At 42.7% G+C, this 20,184-nt stretch overlaps 1 protein-coding gene across 2 annotated transcripts in view; it reads right to left on the bottom strand.

Moving 5' to 3' along the window:
* The window catches only part of DHX32 (DEAH-box helicase 32 (putative)), a 195,249-nt gene that overhangs the window by 97,759 nt on the left and 77,306 nt on the right, over nt 1–20,184 (bottom strand). For both annotated transcript variants that reach the window (XM_053692517.1, XM_053692516.1), the window contains one exon: nt 4,777–5,149. In XM_053692517.1, coding sequence (XP_053548492.1) covers nt 4,777–5,149 — 373 coding nt within the window. The remainder of the gene's footprint in view (nt 1–4,776; nt 5,150–20,184) is intronic.

Genomic DNA, 20,184 nt, shown 5'->3' with positions numbered 1-20,184 from the left:
ACACATCGCAGGTTGCCATTGTAGACCCTGGTGGACATACATCTTTTTTAGTAAAGCCTCCAATTTTCCCATTGGATCTTTAAAATAACAACTATCCTCTATGGGAATAGTTGTCCTCTTGGCCAAAGTGGAGATTGCTCCTTCTACCTTAGGAACCGTCTGCCTCAACTCCTTAATAGAATCTGCTATAGGAAACATCATCTTAAAAATAGGAGATGGAGAAAAGGGAATGCAAGGTCTTTCCCATTTGAGAAATAATCTCTGCAGCACGGTCAGGAACCGGAAAAAACCCCACCGCAGAGGGAACATCACAGTATTTGTTCAATTTAAAAATACTTTTTAGGATCGACTACGATAGTTGTGTCTGAGTCGTCCAAAGTAGCCAAAACCTCCTTAAGTAATAAGCGAAGATGTTCTAGTTTAAATCTGAAAGATATCACTTCAGCATCAGAAGAAGGAATTACACTGTCTGAGATTTCCCCCTCAGATGCTACCGACATGTCTTCTTCCTCAGGCTTATGGGAAGGAACACTCTGGATATTGACAAATTGATCAGAAACTTTACTAACGGTTTCCTTAAATTTCCTTTTACGCCTTCCATGCAACATGGGGAAAGCTAACAAGGCCTCGGATACCACAAGGGATACCTGGGAAGCAATGTCTTGTAGAGAAAATCCTACAGGATTGCAAGAGGAAACACAGGGTACTGTATGTGGAGACTGAAAATGTTGAGACGCTTGAGGAGAAAGCTGTGGCATATCTGCAACAGGAGACACCTAAACAGCATTTGCCTGGGATAATGGTGGCTCATGGTCAAATATTTTATCTCTATAACTTAGTTATCTAAATGCATGAGGAACAAAAAGGAACTGGGGGTTCCACCTGAGCATCAAAACATAACTGACAAGCAGCAACTTTGCTTGGGATAATGGTTTGAAAAGCCTCTTGATCCATCTTATGTAATAAATAAGGATAAATTGTAAAAATTCTTTATTTGAAAACAAAAAATAAAATGTGTACTGTGTCTTTAAATAGAAATGTGTGTTCGCGCAACAAACCAAATAGACCTCTGGCTACCTATACACATCAGTAGCTTTACTGAGGTGCCTACCTGTCCTGCAGCTCATTTTCAAATACAGAGCAGTTACAGAGCCCTAACTGCCGGAGAAAACTACTACAGGGAGTGCAGAATTATTAGGCAAGTTGTATTTTTGAGGATTAATTTTATTATTGAACAACAACCATGTTCTCAATGAACCCAAAAAACTCATTAATATCAAAGCTGAATAGTTTTGGAAGTAGTTTTTAGTTATAGCTATTTTAGGGGGATATCTGTGTGTGCAGGTGACTATTACTGTGCATAATTATTAGGCAACTTAACAAAAAACAAATATATACCCATTTCAATTATTTATTTTTACCAGTGAAACCAATATAACATCTCAACATTCACAAATATACATTTCTGACATTCAAAAACAAAACAAAAACAAATCAGTGACCAATATAGCCACCTTTCTTTGCAAGGACACTCAAAAGCCTGCCATCCATGGATTCTGTCAGTGTTTTGATCTGTTCACCATCAACATTGCGTGCAGCAGCAACCACAGCCTCCCAGACACTGTTCAGAGAGGTGTGCTGTTTTCCCTCCTTGTAAATCTCACATTTGATGATGGACCACAGGTTCTCAATGGGGTTCAGATCAGGTGAACAAGGAGGCCATGTCATTAGATTTTCTTCTTTTATACCCTTTCTTGCCAGCCACGCTGTGGAGTACTTGGACGCATGTGATGGAGCATTGTCCTGCATGAAAATCATGTTTTTCTTGAAGGATGCAGACTTCTTCCTGTACCACTGCTTGAAGAAGGTGTCTTCCAGAAACTGGCAGTAGGACTGGGAGTTGAGCTTGACTCCATCCTCAACCCGAAAAGGCCCCACAAGCTCATCTTTGATGATACCAGCCCAAACCAGTACTCCACCTCCACCTTGCTGGCCTCACTCTCATTTCATCAGTCCATAAAACCTTAGAAAAATCAGTCTTGAGATATTTCTTGGCCCAGTCTTGACGTTTCAGCTTGTGTGTCTTGTTCAGTGGTGGTCGTCTTTCAGCCTTTCTTACCTTGGCCATGTCTCTGAGTATTGCACACCTTGTGCTTTTGGGCACTCCAGTGATGTTGCAGCTCTGAAATATGGCCAAACTGGTGGCAAGTGGCATCTTGGCAGCTGCACGCTTGACTTTTCTCAGTTCATGGGCAGTTATTTTGCGCCTTGGTTTTTCCACACGCTTCTTGCGACCCTGTTGACTATTTTGAATGAAACGCTTAATTGTTCGATGATCACGCTTCAGAAGCTTTGCAATTTTAAGAGTGCTGCATCCCTCTGCAAGATATCTCACTATTTTTTACTTTTCTGAGCCTGTCAAGTCCTTCTTTTGACCCATTTTGCCAAAGGAAAGGAAGTTGCCTAATAATTATGCACACCTGATATAGGGTGTTGATGTCATTAGACCACACCCCTTCTCATTACAGAGATGCACATCACCTAATATGCTTAATTGGTAGTAGGCTTTCGAGCCTATAAAGCTTGGAGTAAGACAACATGCATAAAGAGGATGATGTGGTCAAAATACTAATTTGCCTAATAATTCTGCACTCCCTGTATAACACACTGAGTCACCATAAATCACCTCACAGTCTCAATGCCCAAACTGGCTAAAAGAAACCCCAAACATGAAGGTTTAATAAGGTCCCATATTAAATAAAAGCTGTAACAAGTGCCAGCAATCTCCTTGCAAAAGAAAATTAAAATGGCACTTACCTGAAAGTGCTGTCCGGCAGCAGAGCAGATCACCTGGTTTGAGAGGGTGCAGCACCTCACATGGGCCTGTGAAGAGAGAAAAACTGAGTAAACCTACTCAGGTTTTCTAGTTAGGGCAGCAGATTCTTGAGAAAACGCAGTGAGGATTGTACCTCACAAGTTCTCAAAAGCCGCCACTGCCCTACTGAAGAGACTGATGTGGACTAGGCTAGACCCCAGAAAAGTAAGCTTACTCTGCTAAAAAAAAAAAAAAATCTTGATTGAAGAAAACGTCTTCACCTAAACTTCACCTCCTCCTTGCACTACAGGCAAAGAGAATGACTGGGCGATTGTGGGTGGGGAGTGATATTTAACAGCTTTGTTGTGGTGCTCTTTGCCTTCTCTTGTTGGCCAGGAATGATATTCCCAACAGTAATTGATGATCCGTGGACTCACTGTGTCATTAGAAAGAAAGATAGATATTCCCTTTATTACCCATTCCCCAGTTTTGCATAACCAACATGGTTATATTAATATACTTTTTACCCCGTGATTAACTTGTATCTAAGCCTCTGCAGACTTCCCTCTTATTTCAGTTGTTTTGACAGACTTGCATTTTAGCCAATCAGTGCCCTCTCATAAGTAACTCCATGGGCATGAGTACAATGTTATCTATATGGCACACATGAACTAACGCCCTCTAGCTGTGAAAAACTGTCAAATGCATTCAGATTAAAAGACGGCATTCAAAGGCTTAGAAATTATCATGAGCCTACCTAGGGTTAGCTTTTAACTAAGAATACCAAGGGAACAAAGTAAATTTGATGATAAAAATAAATTGGAAAAATGTTTAACATTACATGCCCTATCTGAATCATGAAAGTTTAATTTTGACTAGACTGTCCTTTTGTTCTGTTCCCCAACCTAATATGTCTGAACTACATAGTATAAAAATAATGGCTTTGATTATAAGTATAGCACAAAAATATTAATGCTATTGTGCGTTAATATCGCTCAAGAGCAATCAATAGCGATTCTATTATTTTTTTATGGCTCAATTGATGGTCTACGGCACGCTAACATCTGCATGCCAGATAGCACATAATTAGATTATTTGGGGTTGCACCGTAAAATTCATGCCAGATATCGCTTGAGCACTAGGCCGAAGGTGTGCAAGTAGAGGGGTTCTTTACGTAGTTCTGTACTATACTATTAATAATAATAATACTTTACTTTAGGTCTTAAATCACTAAATGTTACAGTGGTATTATGGATTGCATTTGAGCACAACACAAACTTACTACTTGTAATAAGAATGCAAAACTGGTACCTAAATTACAACAGGGGCAAGCTCCTTGTAGGATTAGTCACTATGAACATGTATGTAATTCTACAGTAATAGCACACAGTATATTTAACCTTCACTTTGGTTCTTACAGCTATACTGCGATTGTGGACATGGATAACCCTATTCAAAAAAACAAACCCATCACACAAGTCAAGAAGTATTAGCAGCGCTAAACCTTAATATGGTTCCATTGGATATATTTAGATTACAGCAAAAGTTTAACAGTTAATGCCAGGTTTTTATAAATGCACTGGCCTACGCTGCAAACTGAGATGTTACTTATAATAATAAAATAAAAAATAACACACAACAAAACCATTTATAGTTCTTTAGGGAATTATGGGGAAATATTTTAAAATCAGGTAAATTAAAATTACAGTAATTAGCCAGACCACAAGCTTTATTATGCAAACACAAGGTGAAATATGTGCATTTGCATATGTATTCCCAGAATCCTTTGTCAGCAGAAGTGTCAAAAAATGCCCTTGGCATGTACCTGAGTACTTAGACGTTTATTGAAGTGAGCATCTTGCTGCAAAAAAATCACCTATTTATCACTCTGTAAATCCAGTGGGAGAGCATAACCACAGAATAAACTCATTATCATTATAACATTCACAACACCTACTTACTTGTTCACAGGCCAGGAATACAACAATGTCACCTTTTCCTTTGCTGTGATGTATCTCAAACAGGAGCTTCATGGCAGAAAGGAAATAGTCTCTTTCAAGATCTGAACTATACACAACTTCAACAGAGTATGTATCTTCTGCTTCTATAAGAGGGGCATTTTCATAGTAAGACACTAATTTTTTGGACAAGTCAGGAGAAGTGATTATCACCACCTTCAGTTCTGGTCGAGACACCATGATGTCTTTAAGTAGACTGAGCAGAACATCTGTTGAAACCGATCGCTCATAAACGTCATCGATAATTATGATTCCATAGCAAGAAAGTAGAGGATTTGACATCATTTCTCTCAACAACATTTCATCTGTGCAATATCTGCAACATAAACCATAAAAGAGGGTCAGAGTCATAGATATATATTAGCGTAGCTGAGAATGCCACCTGCTTTAAAAATATCATGCGCTATTTTTTCTAATTAAAAACTATTCTGAATCTAGTTAGAATTAAAAAAGGAAAGACAAAAAAATGATCAGGCTTATTTTTTTTTTAATATATCAAAATTAAACGTTCATGGTTCAGATTGGGCATGCAACCAAAGACGTTTCAATTTACTTTAATTAATCAAATTTAAAATATTCCGTTGGTATTCTTTATTGAAAAGCATATCTAGGTAGGCTCAGGAGAAGCAATGTTAGCTGGTGACTGCAGGCCACACACATTTGCCTGATCAGAAGTGTTCAGCTAGTTCTCAGTAGTTTATTGCTGCTTTAGAAATGTAATGATTACTAATTTTTAAATAGGAGTATATAGACACACTATATCTATCTATATATATCTATATCTATATGAAGCAGGTATCATCCGCACCTCTCAAAAATGAAGAAAAACATTTTATATAAAAGATAACCTTTATTATTCAAAAAAAGTTAAAAAAAATACAAGAAATACCATAAAAAAAATATTATAAAAAAACTGCGGTCTGATGGAAAAGAGTGCCAAACATGTTTCGGGCCTAGCCCTTGATCACTGGCATACCACAGACTCTAAACAAACCTCTATTTAAAACAAAGGTGTCCCTAATTAGCTCACAAACACCTAGTTCAATTAACATTTTAAAAGGTATATTACCATATATTGTACTGCTGTTGTAAAAAACAGTATATATATATATATATATATATATATATATATATATATATATATATATATATATATATATATATATATATATATATATATATATATATATATATATATATATATATACACACACACACACACACACACACACACACACATTAGTATAAATGTTAATGCCAAAGTTTATAATTAAATATGCTATATGCATACAATCTCAATGTAGACAAGCCTTGTACAAGCCTCTGACGAAGCGGAAGTTACCGTGAAACGCATAAGGCCACGCCCACCTTACGTCTTTTGTGAATTACAAGCCAACAGGAAGAAAGGAGTGCTCTGGTGTAGACGCTACTACGTTGCTATACAGAGCTACTGATCCACGCTGGTTTGCAAAATACTCCTATCCTTCAGCCTCGGTCCGTTTAAGAGACTACAGGAGCGGTAAGATAGACTGGATATTCTTTTACAACATCGACCGCTACCACTGTTAACTACCGAGGACTTTTTGCTATAAGGAGATTTTCCTACCTTTTGGGACTTGTTAGCCATTATCAAGTGGAGACAAAACTGTGACTGTTGCCTATAATAAGTGGGGACACTTTAAGGATCCGACAGACATTACTTACCTCATATGATTGGGGTTCCCTTTGTGAGTAGGATTCACTCTTGAATGTTGTATATTTGCTATATGCTTTTTTAATATTAAATTGATTTTCACTATGAATAGTGTATCTGTGCGCTTGTTCTTCTAGCAGCAGTACTTTCTTCACTCAAATTGAACCTTGAGTGTCATTTCAACGAGCAGCACGGATTCACCTAGCAGTTTGAAATTTCATTGCGTCTAGGAGGACATTGTTGTTTTTCCTTCTTTTTCACTCCCAATCCAGGGATATTGAAGAGTGTGATAAGTATACTTTAGATATTATTTTATTCTATTGTATGTATTAAATTGTCTGTTTTTCTCTCTGTTACATTGTTACTATATGATTTAATACTACTATCTATTCTGAATTCTTTACAAGTGTGCGCAGCCTAATAAAATGCACTGTTATATTAGGGAGAAGGTACCAAAAATTCTACTTTACGATTTATTATTTATTATTTGGGTGCAGGCCCTGTAACACACATGAATTTACTTTCAAGAAAGCAGAGAGAAGTACGGAGAGAACACAGTAGTGTCCTTTCCAAAAAAGACAGGGATTTCAGCACTCTATATTATTTATAAAATAATTTGGTCAATGACACATTAGAAAAATTATTAAGTTTTTTATATAAACAGGTGTTCTCAGCTTCATCGTGAACTAAACAACTTCTGAGTCCCCTAAGCCAAAACCACACACACATTTAGCATGAATAAAATGTATTATTTGTGCAAATGAAATAGAAAGCATACATTTAAATATCCAATGTGTAGAATAAGTGCATAGGTAAAGCTGGCCAGCTCACTAAGAGTTAAATACGATGCACATGTTAACCTTAAAATAAGGCATATTAGGTTATTCAGGAACACCCCTACCAGCGGGTAGCCCTGTATAGCCACAGGAATCTGCTACCATAGTTAATAATGGGGATCCATGCAAAGTAACTTAAAATACAGTAATAATTGTGGCAACACCTCTCTCAGAGGATAACCCAATCAAGATTGGAAAAATGTTATCATGGGAATAACCTGAGGATCTATGCCAGACACTTAAATATACTGTAATATAGTGAGAAAAGCGAATGAGTACATGCTTTACGTTTTACACTCTATGTTTAATAAACAACACCCCGACCAGAGGGTAGCACCAATATTGCAAAAAGGTACCCGCTACTTTGGTGCTGCTTGGGGATCTATGTTTATATAATAATAGATGTGTAATCACAGCAATTATGGAAACCACATACAAAGAGCAAACAAAGTGAACGTTATAAATTTTAAGGTAAGAAAAAATTCTGTTCCACTACGACTTTGTTCAAATTGTAATGTGTACAGTTCATTACATATCATGAATCCCAGACAGTGCATTCCTTTTAGACTCTTAAGTCCGTGAATACTTTACAATAACTTCTGGAGCTCGAAATCCTCCTCCTTTTTAGGGTGGTTTAAGTCCGGGTACAGAGCCTGCTTGCTGCTGTGGTTTAGAAGCTGTGTTTGCATCGGGTAGCACTCAGGGACTGGATCTCAGCTGTGCAAAATGACGTCACACGCCAACGGCCGTTTCACCCCCCACGTGACCAAACGTCATTGGGGCTTCCTCAGGGCGTATACTTAGCAGTTCCATATGTGTTCTATTTAAACACAGCCCATGATTTGGATTGGTAAAAATATCTTAGGTGAAATTGAAAGCTATTAATTCTCACAATGACTATAATCTAAGCAACTTCACTTAACGGTAATGTGCTATAACTTAAGTAATTTTGTGTCTATACAAAAATCATTTGCACATATATATATATATAGATCATTATTTACCTCCAGCAAGGCAAATGCGTGCAGAGCTAGTATTAAGAGGCAGAAACATATAAGAGACCTCTATCAAAATTGTCAACTTTGAGAGGGTTATATCCCATTCTTTTAATAGTTACATAATATTGGAAGACAAATTTTATTTTATTTTATTTTATAAGAAGGGGGCAAAGTCTAATTTTTCATTTAAACCATTTGGTGACAGGGTTTTTAGTCTAAATATCCATGCTACTTCTTTTCTAAGTAGCAAATTGTCTAGGTCACCACCTCTACCATGTAGTGAGCATCTTTCAATGCCTATTACTTTCAGATCATCTATGGAGCAGTTATGGCATAGTTTAAAATGCAGAGCTATATTACTGTTTATAGTTCCTTCTTTTGCATTAGCAATGTCATTATGATGTTCTGTAACTCTGTCTTTCAAAACTCTCTTAGTTTTACCTGTATAATAGAGGGGTCACAGACAGTATAACAGATATATTACATTATCAGATTTACAATTAATAAATTGTCTGATTTCATATATTTTCTCACCTGTGCTAAACTGTCTGGTTTTTACAATGAACTTGCAAAAAACACAATTTCCGCATTGAAAGCAACCTTGTAGCTTTTTTCGTTTTTCAAGCCAGTTTTGTGCTTTTGAGTTGCGTGTAAAATCACAATTTGTCTTTTAAATTGGGAGCTCTACGTGCAACTAGTGATGGAAAATCACCCACTACACTCTTAACATTCTCATCTGAGAGTAAAAATTGCCATTTGCTTTTTAGAATCTTGCGAACTTGGTTCCAGTGTCCATTGTATTCAGTAATAAATCTTACCCTGTTATCTATTTTTCTCTCCTTTTTGCCTATTAAAACTAATGCCTATTAGTTTTTAGAGCCTTATTCATCGCGTATTTTATATTACGTCCTGAATAGCCTCTTGCTTTAAATCGGTTGGCCATTTCTTGTGCATGTATTTTATACTTATTCCTGCTGGAACAATTTCTCCGAAGTCTAAGGAATTGTCAAGTAGGAATCCCTCTGATAAGGGACGGTGGATGGTGACTAGAAGCAGTCAAACGTAATAATTTTTCTAATGTGTCATTGACCAAATTATTTTATAAATAATATGGAGTGCTGAAATCCCTGTCTTTTTTGGAAAGGACACTACTGTGTTCTCTCCGTACTTCTCTCTGCTTTCTTGAAAGTACACACACATATATATATATATATATATATATATATATATATATATATATATATATATATATATATTAAGGACGTGCAGTCATAGGAGGCAGGGCCTCCCCTGCCACTTTGGCCCCCAAAGTTTATTTAAATTTAATATAAATTTAAAAAAAAATGTGTTAAAAAAAATAATTACTTTTTGTTTTCTCCCCCATGTTACGCTATGGAGATGCAGGCAGTGTACTTTACATACTCCATTGCGCAACATGGGTGCATATTTTGAGCATTAGAGCGACACCTTCTGGCTACCAAACAAAAAATATTAACCTTTTTTTTCTCCCCATGTTACGCTATGGAGAGGCAATGTACTTTTCTACTTCTCCATTGCGTAACATGGGTGCATTTTTAAGTTGCACAGTAAGGAAGAGAACACCACCCACTGGCTGCCACAGGCTGACCGAACGTCAGTGTGGAAAAAATAGGCCAATAGGAGGCATCACTCGTAATGCCTCTTAGCCAGGGAGCCAATCAGAGACGGACATGTTCTCCTGGTGATTGACAGCACCAGGAGAATGTGACTGTTGTAGATTGGCTCCCTGCGCATGCGCAAGATAGCATGATTTTGAGCGCAGCGCAATACTGGCGGCAAAAAGGAACTGGGAAGGGGAGACTGCTGCAACCTGAGCTGTCATCCCATCTAGAGTCTGGACGGAGCCATCTACTTGGTCACTTTGGAGTTGGACTTGCTATACCGGACCGGTAAACCAGGTGAGTAACTGAGACTGAGTGAGCGACCCCTGGAAGAAACTTTGAAAGATCACTGCCAGCCGCCCTGGGGACATCTGAAATTTCTGTATCGCAGTGCATCTGCTGCAGGGATTCTCTTAGTGAATGACGTAAGGTAACGGTTATTACTTTTATTTGTGCACATTATTTTTATTATAATTTACCTTGATGACATCAAGATATATTATAATAAAAATAATGTGCACAAATAAAAGTTATATTCATTTCATTAGTACATTTAATTTTGGGTTAACAGTAGCACTTTAAGAGCGCGCTCCCTTTACATAACTTAACATGTCATGTGTCAGGCTGTCAGCTCTTATTTAGAGATATTTATCCACCGTGCTATTGAGTCACGCTCCCAATTTGTGTTAGACTGTTAGTGCACTTCATGCATTGCACTCTTAAACTTAGATTTCTTCTGCTGACACAACTTTGTGCACCTTCATGTATGGGGAACAATTCATTAAAGGTAATGTAAGTGATAGAAATGTGAGTGCCTGTGCCTGTCATCGTATCTAGATGATAATACAGATGTGATTGATAGGTAGTGGACCCGGTACTGTATTTAATGCATTGCATAGTATTGGAAATGAAAAACGGGAGATTAAAGACATGGGTGCACTGCAGGGGGAGGGAAATTAATAGATTTATTGATTATTATTCACACTTTATGGTAAGCTAAGATGAATGAGTGCACTGGTGACTGAGGGACATACTATGGTACTGTACTGGTGCAATTTTTTATTTTTTTTTTCTCAACTTTTTTTTTCCAACTTTTTTTTTTCTTGTGCCCAACCCCCTCCCCCCCCCCCCTCGACCACCCGCGCCCCCCCCCCCCCCCACTGGTACAACCCTCCTTTCATCTGCCTGTGTCTCCTAGTCATGACAGTTTTAAATCAGAGCATTGCCATAGTAACCTGGGACAACGCTCTGATTTCAAACTGTCATTTCCTGCTGAGGCTGAGAGGGAAGCTGCCTGTGTGCTGTGTAATGAAGTTGCCCGGTGCTGTAGTGTGAAGTGCTCAGTCAGACAGTGTCAGTGTCACCATGGCTAGCAGAGCTGCAGATTAAAGGTATGTGCTCAATTTGCTTGGTAATGGTACACCACTGCTGACTTCAGAAATTTCATCCCCTGTATCTCTCTCCCTTCCTCCCCTGTGTCTCCCCCCCACCCCCCCTCCCCTGTGCCTCTCTCCCCCCCTCCCCTCTGTGCCTCTCTCCCCCTCCCCTGTGCCTCTCTCTCTCCCCCTCCCCTCTGTGCCTCTCTCTCTCCCCCTCCCCTCTGTGCCTGCCTCTCTCCCCCTCCCCTCTGTGCCTCTCTCCCCCTCCCCTCTGTGCCTCTCTCCCCCCTCCCCTCTGTGCCTCTCTCCCCCCTCCCCTCTGTGCCTCTCTCCCCCCTCCCCTCTGTGCCTCTCTCCCCCCCTCCCCTCTGTGTCTCTCTCTCTCTCCCCTCTGTGTCTCTCTCTCTCTCCCCTCTGTGTCTCTCTCTCTCTCCCCTCTGTGTCTCTCTCTCTCTCCCCTCTGTGTCCCTCTCTCTCTCCCCTCTGTGTCTCTCTCTCTCTCTCTCTCCCCTCTGTGTCTCTCTCTCTCTCTCTCTCCCCTCTGTCTCTCTCTCTCTCTCTCTCTCTCCCCTCTGTCTCTCTCTCTCTCTCTCTCTCTCTCTCCCTTCTGTCTCTCTCTCTCTCTCCCTTCTGTCTCTCTCTCTCTCTCCCCTCTGTGTCCCTCTCTCTCTCCCCTCTGTGTCCCTCTCTCCCCTCTGTGTCCCTCTCTCCCCTCTGTGTCTCTCTCCCCTCTGTGTCTCTCTCCCCTCTGTGTCTCTCTCCCCTCTGTGTCTCTCTCCCCTCTGTGTCTCTCTCCCCTCTGTGTCTCTCTCCCCTCTGTGTCTCTCTCCCCTCTGTGTCTCTCTCCCCTCTGTGTCTCTCTCTCTCTCTCTCCCCTCTGTGTCTCTCTCTCTCTCTCTCCCCTCTGTGTCTCTCTCTCTCTCTCCCCTCTGTGTCTCTCTCTCTCTCTCTCTCTCTCCCCTCTGTGTCTCTCTCTCTCCCCTCTGTGTCTCTCTCTCTCTCTCTCCCCTCTGTGTGTCTCTCTCTCTCTCTCCCCTCTGTGTCTCTCTCTCTCTCCCCTCTGTGTCTCTCTCTCTCTCCCCTCTGTGTCTCTCTCTCTCTCCCCTCTGTGTCTCTCTCTCTCTCCCCTCTGTGTCTCTCTCTCTCTCTCTCCCCTCTGTGTCTCTCTCTCTCTCTCTCTCCCCTCTGTGTCTCTCTCTCTCCCCTCTGTGTCTCTCTCTCTCTCTCTCTCTCTCCCCTCTGTGTCTCTCTCTCTCCCCTCTGTGTCTCTCTCTCTCTCCCCTCTGTGTCTCTCTCTCTCTCCCCTCTGTGTCTCTCTCTCTCTCCCCTCTGTGTCCCTCTCTCTCTCCCCTCTGTGTCCCTCTCTCTCTCCCCTCTGTGTCCCTCTCCCCTCTGTGTCTCTCTCTCTCTCCCCTCTGTGTCTCTCTCTCTCTCCCCTCTGTGTCTCTCTCTCTCTCTCCCCTCTGTCTCTCTCTCTCTCTCCCCTCTGTCTCTCTCTCTCTCTCTCCCTTCTGTCTCTCTCTCTCTCTCCCTTCTGTCTCTCTCTCTCTCTCCCTTCTGTCTCTCTCTCTCTCTCCCCTCTGTGTCCCTCTCTCTCTCCCCTCTGTGTCCCTCTCTCTCTCCCCTCTGTGTCCCTCTCCCCTCTGTGTCTCTCTCCCCTCTGTGTCTCTCTCCCCTCTGTGTCTCTCTCCCCTCTGTGTCTCTCTCCCCTCTGTGTCTCTCTCCCCTCTGTGTCTCTCTCCCCTCTGTGTCTCTCTCCCCTCTGTGTCTCTCTCTCTCTCTCCCCTCTGTGTCTCTCTCTCTCTCCCCTCTGTGTCTCTCTCTCTCCCCTCTGTGTCTCTCTCTCTCCCCTCTGTGTCTCTCTCTCTCTCTCTCCCCTCTGTGTCTCTCTCTCTCTCTCTCCCCTCTGTGTCTCTCTCTCTCTCTCCCCTCTGTGTCTCTCTCTCTCTCTCCCCTCTGTGTCTCTCTCTCTCTCTCTCCCCTCTGTGTCTCTCTCTCTCTCCCCTCTGTGTCTCTCTCTCTCTCCCCTCTGTGTCTCTCTCTCTCTCCCCTCTGTGTCTCTCTCTCTCTCCCCTCTGTGTCTCTCTCTCTCTCTCTCCCCTCTGTGTCTCTCTCTCTCTCTCTCCCCTCTGTGTCTCTCTCTCTCTCTCTCCCCTCTGTGTGTCTCTCTCTCTCTCTCCCCTCTGTGTCTTTCTCTCTCTCCCCTCTGTGTCTCTCTCTCTCTCCCCTCTGTGTCTCTCTCTCTCTCCCCTCTGTGTCTCTCTCTCTCTCTCCCCTCTGTGTCTCTCTCTCCCCTCTGTGTCTCTCTCTCTCCCCTCTGTGTCTCTCTCTCTCCCCTCTGTGTCTCTCTCTCTCCCCTCTGTGTCTCTCTCTCTCCCCTCTGTGTCTCTCTCTCTCTCTCTCCCCTCTGTGTCTCTCTCTCTCTCCCCTCTGTGTCTCTCTCTCTCTCTCTCCCCTCTGTGTCTCTCTCTCTCTCCCCTCGGTGTCTCTCTCTCTCTCCCCTCGGTGTCTCTCTCTCTCTCCCCTCGGTGTCTCTCTCTCTCTCCCCTCGGTGTCTCTCTCTCTCTCCCCTCTGTGTGTCTCTCTCTCTCCCCTCTGTGTGTCTCTCTCTCTCCCCTCTGTGTGTCTCTCTCTCTCCCCTCTGTGTGTCTCTCTCTCTCTCTCTCCCCTCTGTGTCTCTCTCTCTCTCTCTCTCTCTCTCCCCTCTGTGTCTCTCTCTCTCCCCTCTGTGTGTCTCTCTCTCTCTCTCTCTCCCCTCTGTGTCTCTCTCTCTCTCTCCCCTCTGTGTCTCTCTCTCTCTCTCCCCTCTGTGTCTCTCTCTCTCCCCTCTGTGTCTCTCTCTCTCCCCTCTGTGTCTCTCTCTCTCTCTCTCCCCTCTGTGTCTCTCTCTCTCTCTCCCCTCTGTGTCTCTCTCTCTCTCCCCTCTGTGTCTCTCTCTCTCTCTCCCCTCTGTGTCTCTCTCTCTCTCTCCCCTCTGTGTCTCTCTCTCTCTCCCCTCTGTGTCTCTCTCTCTCTCCCCTCTGTGTCTCTCTCTCTCTCCCCTCTGTGTCTCTCTCTCTCTCCCCTCTGTGTCTCTCTCTCTCTCCCCTCTGTGTCTCTCTCTCTCTCCCCTCTGTCTCTCTCTCTCTCTCCCCTCTGTCTCTCTCTCTCTCTCCCCTCTGTCTCTCTCTCTCTCTCCCCTCTGTCTCTCTCTCTCTCTCCCCTCTGTCTCTCTCTCTCTCTCCCCTCTGTCTCTCTCTCTCTCTCCCCTCTGTGTCCCTGTCTCTCTCCCCTCTGTGTCTCTCTCCCCTCTGTGTCTCTCTCCCCTCTGTGTCTCTCTCTCTCTCTCCCCTCTGTGTCTCTCTCTCTCTCTCTCTCTCCCCTCTGTGTCTCTCTCTCTCTCTCTCTCTCCCCTCTGTGTCTCTCTCTCTCTCTCCCCTCTGTGTCTCTCTCTCTCTCTCCCCTCTGTGTCTCTCTCTCTCTCTCCCCTCTGTGTCTCTCTCTCTCTCTCCCCTCTGTGTCTCTCTCTCTCTCTCTCCCCTCTGTGTCTCTCTCTCTCTCTCCCCTCTGTGTCTCTCTCTCTCCCCTCTGTGTCTCTCTCTCTCCCCTCTGTGTCTCTCTCTCTCCCCTCTGTGTCTCTCTCTCTCTCCTCTGTGTCTCTCTCTCTCTCTCCCCTCTGTGTCTCTCTCTCTCTCTCCCCTCTGTGTCTCTCTCTCTCTCTCCCCTCTGTGTCTCTCTCTCTCTCTCTCCCCTCTGTGTGTCTCTCTCTCTCTCTCTCTCCCCTCTGTGTCTCTCTCTCTCTCTCTCTCTCTCCCCTCTGTGTCTCTCTCTCTCTCTCCCCTCTGTGTCTCTCTCTCTCTCCCCTCTGTGTCTCTCTCTCTCTCTCCCCTCTGTGTCTCTCTCTCTCTCTCCCCTCTGTGTCTCTCTCTCTCTCTCCCCTCTGTGTCTCTCTCTCTCTCTCCCCTCTGTGTCTCTCTCTCTCTCCCCTCTGTGTCTCTCTCTCTCTCCCCTCTGTGTCTCTCTCTCTCTCCCCTCTGTGTCTCTCTCTCTCTCCCCTCTGTGTCTCTCTCTCTCTCCCCTCTGTGTCTCTCTCTCTCTCCCCTCTGTGTCTCTCTCTCTCTCCCCTCTGTGTCTCTCTCTCTCTCCCCTCTGTGTCTCTCTCTCTCTCCCCTCTGTGTCTCTCTCTCTCTCCCCTCTGTGTCTCTCTCTCTCTCCCCTCTGTGTCTCTCTCCCCTCTGTGTCTCTCTCTCTTTCCCCTCTGTGTCTCTCTCTCTTTCCCCTCTGTGTCTCTCTCTCTCTCCCCTCTGTGTGTCTCTCTCTCTCCCCTCTGTGTGTCTCTCTCTCTCCCCTCTGTGTGTCTCTCTCTCTCCCCTCTGTGTCTCTCTCTCTCTCCCCCCTCTGTGTCTCTCTCTCTCTCCCCCCTCTGTGTCTCTCTCTCTCTCTCTCCCCTCTGTGTCTCTCTCTCTCTCCCCCCTCTGTGTGTCTCTCTCTCTCTCTCCCCCCTCTGTGTGTGTCTCTCTCTCTCCCCCCTCTGTGTGTCTCTCTCTCTCTCCCCCCTCTGTGTGTCTCTCTCTCTCTCTCCCCCCTCTGTGTGTCTCTCTCTCTCTCCCCCCTCTGTGTCTCTCTCTCTCTCCCCCCTCTGTGTCTCTCTCTCTCTCCCCCCTCTGTGTCTCTCTCTCTCTCCCCCCTCTGTGTCTCTCTCTCTCTCCCCCCTCTGTGTCTCTCTCTCTCTCTCTCCCCCCTCTGTGTCTCTCTCTCTCTCTCTCCCCCCTCTGTGTCTCTCTCTCTCTCTCTCTCTCTCCCCCCCTCTGTGTCTCTCTCTCTCTCTCCCCCCCTCTGTGTCTCTCTCTCTCTCTCTCCCCCCCCTCTGTGTCTCTCTCTCTCTCTCCCCCCCTCTGTGTCTCTCTCTCCTCTGTCTCTCCCCTCTGTCTCTCTCTCTCTCTCTCCCCTCTGTCTCTCTCTCTCTCCCCTATGTCTCTCTCTCTCCCCCCTATGTCTCTCTATCCCTCCCCCTCTCTCTCTCTCCCCCCTCTCTCTCCCTCTCCCCTCTGTCTCTCTTTCCCCTGTCTCTCTCTCTCCCCTCTGTCTTTCTCTCTCTCCTCTGTCTCTCTCTCTCTCTCCTCTGTCTCTCTCTCCCTCCCCCTCTGTCTCTCTCTCCCCCTCTCCCCTGTGTCTCTCTCCCCCCTCCCCTGTGTCTCTCTCCCCCCTCCCCTGTGTCTCTCTCCCCCCTCCCCTGTGTCTCTCCCACCCCCTCTGTTTCTATCCTTATGTGTCTCATTCTCCCCCATGGTCTCTTTCTCTGTCTCTCTACCCTCTGTCTCTCTTTGTCTCTCTCCTCTGTCTCTTTGTCTCTCTCTCCCCCTCTGTCTATCGCTATCTCCCTGTCTCTCCCAAACCCTCTGTCCAATTTACATCTAATATCTAATTTCCTTCATTCTCTTGATATCCTTTGTTGAAAATCATATCTAAATATGCTCAGTAGCTGCTGATTGGTGGCTGCACCATGTACATTGTTATTTCTTCAACAAATGATATCTAAAGAATGAAGGCATATCCTAGCTAGTGCCTCACCTGCCTCTGACCTCACTGCACGTCACAGGTAGCCCTCAGTTTACGCCGGGGTTAGGTTCCAGAAGGAATGGTTGTAAATCGAAACCGTTGTTAATTGAAACCCAGTTTATAATGTAAGTCAGTGGGAAGTGAGGGAGATAGGTTCCAGGCCCCTCTCAAAATTGTCATAAGTAACACCTAATACATTATTTTTAAAGCTTTGAAATTAAGACTTTAAATGCTAAACAGCATTATAAACCTAATAAAATAATCACACAACACAGAATATATAATTAAACTAAGTTAAATTAGCAAAAACATTTGCTAAACAGCATTATAAACCTAATAAAATAATCACACAACACAGACTTCACTTGCATTTTTCTGCAAACAGTTCTTTCTATGCATTCCAATCTGAACTGATTTATAGACAGGAAGATCTTGTTCCTTTGAAATATGCTCGATAGCTCAGGTCTGGTTAAACTGATTAATTTCAGCTTGCTTGGCTTTGCTGCAACACAAACGGACAGCTCCACTTACTGGCTATTTTAATAAATGCACTGCTTGTCAATGCTTTTCAATAGCAGTCACATGACTGGAAAAAAGGTTGTTATTCTGAAACGGTGTAAATTGAACCGTTGTAAAACGAGGGCCACCTGTATATCACACACATTCTTAAAGGGTGTAAATAATCATGTATGATTCAGAAAGAGCCTGCAGTTAAGACACTTTCCAATTTACTTCCATTTTTTTAATTTTGCTCAATTTCTGGGGATCAAGCTCAGAGGATATACGTATACTAGTCTGATTGGCTCATGTCTGTCACATGCGACAGGGGGCCAGAAAATGGGAGAACAAATAAAATTGCGGGAAAAAAATAAAAATCTACTGCTTATTTGAAATTCATATTAGGTGTAAATACATTGTCTTTTTAGCATGCACTCGTTAATTATGCAATTTTGCTGCATTTAGTTATCCTTTAATGAATAAGCAGATTTAGTCTGCTACATGCCAGGCTTTCAGAACTTTGTACCTTGACAGCACAATCTAATTGTTGTTCCCACAGCAATTTTCTTTAGCTTTAATGCTAAAGAACTTGTTATCTAAGCTTAATTGTCTTAAGGGTTGCATAATTTTACAATGCCTTGTTAAAGAACATAAAGAAAGGCTATAGGCAAAAATAAGTCAACCTAATGTCATCACACTAGACATTTATTTTGTCTTTAAACTATTATATCTACAAAAAAGGAATAAGAAGATAGGACAATAATTAGAATATAAATATAAATCAGTCAAACGTCATGATTTTCCTGGGATAATCCTAGTGCCATGATATTGTGCTAAGAACGAGGCCAACATTGTAGAACTCTGCAATGAGGTGTGTGATTGGCATGGCTATCAGATTATGGATGAGACAATCTGTTTGAGGGCTTATTTACAGATTTGTTTGTATATTGTGGCGTCTGAGTATCAGGCATTACAATATCTCATTTTGTAAAAAAAAAAAGAGACCACTTTTGAGTTAGAACATGAAACGCGTAAGAATAGTTTCATCTGTCACCATATTGATATTTTTATAATAGATTAATAAAAGCTTTTTTTTTTTTATTACATACTTGGTTTGAGGTATCTGGTTGTGTTGGGGAAAGTACAACAATTAGACAAAATGTAAATCATTATTGCGGATATCCTGTATGAATTAATAATAAAAATACATTTATTAAGCCCTACAATTGAAAGCGTTGAAACTAAGCAGTATGGTGTACTGTTTCTGAAATCCATATGCTGGAGATTGGTGACGCTTGCGACATGGGGCATACACCGTGTCAACCAGACAGACAGAGTTGTGAAAGGGAGGCTGAGAGGTAGAAGTGAAGTGGCTGAGGCGCGCTATAACCTATGAAAGTATCGCTATAACCTATGAAAGTATTACTATACTCAATACTGCCTACTGAGTGCCAATATATTAAAAAATTTAAAATATTCCAACTAACATGTAATAAAAAATTGACTATATACTGTACTTCTATACAAAGGTGCTGAAATACGGATTTCTTTTTAGCATACATTTTCAGTGACTTGTTTGTTTTGCATTATCTTATCTGTGTATTACATGTAATTTATAGATTTGTAATAACATTTTTTTTTTTAACATTTAAAATATTTTTTGCAAAGACCTTTTTGAAAAAGCCATAATTTGGCAAAACCTAGGATGGATAATCAGAGAAGGTCAGAAGGAAGAGTGTGATCAGAGAAACAAATATCCTTGCACTCCACAGAATCTCATCGTTTGGTTTTATGTCCCTTTTTATACAAGTAAAAAAAAAAAAGTATGCTTACTTGATAAATTTCTTTCCGGATATGGAGAGTCCACAACGTCATTCAATTACTAGTGGGAATATCACTCCTGACCAGCAGGAGGAGGCAAAGAGCACCACAGCAAAGCTGTTAAGTGTCACTCCCCTACCCATAATCCCCAGTCATTCGACCAAAGGGAAATGGCGTTGTGGACTCTCCATATCTGGAAAGAAAGAAATTTATCAGGTAAGCATAAATGTTGTTTTCTTTCCTATGATATGGAGAGTCCACAAAGTCATTCAATTACTAGTGGGAACCAATACCCAAGCTAGAGGACACAATGAACAGGGAGGGAGAACAAGACAGGCAGACCTAAACAGAAGGCACCACCGCTTGAAGAACCTTTCTCCCAAGAGGCCTCAGCCGAGGTAAAAGTATCAAATTTGGAGAAAGTATGCAGAGAGGACCAAGTTGCAGCCTTGCAAAGGTGTTCCACAGAAGTTTCATCTTTGAAAGCCCAAGAAGAGACAGCCCTTGTGGAATGAGCTGCAATTTTTTCAGGAGGCTGCTGTCCAGCAGTCTCATAAGCAAAACAAATCATAATTCTCAACCAGAGGGAAAGCGAAGTAGACGTAGCCTTCTGACCCTTACACATTCCTGAGAAACAAACAACAGGGCAGAAGACTGGCGAAAATCCTGAGTCACCTATAGGTAGAATTTTAGAGTACGCACAACATCCAAGTTGTCCCAATCTTTCTTCTCATAAAGAACGTCTGTTGCACAGAGACAAGGAACAACAATTTCTTGATTAATATTTCTATCCGAAACCACTTTAGGAAGAAACTCCAAATTAGTGCCCTATCCGCATGAAAGATAAGGTAAGGCGAATCACACTGCAAAGCCGAGAGTTCCGAAACTCTGAGCAGAAGAGATAGCAATAAGAAACAAAACCTACCAAGACAGCAACTTAATATTTAT

This window comes from Bombina bombina, chromosome 9, assembly GCF_027579735.1.
Source record: "Bombina bombina isolate aBomBom1 chromosome 9, aBomBom1.pri, whole genome shotgun sequence".
Classification (NCBI taxonomy): Eukaryota; Metazoa; Chordata; class Amphibia; order Anura; family Bombinatoridae; genus Bombina; species Bombina bombina.
This window is presented reverse-complemented; position numbering and strand designations above follow the sequence as displayed.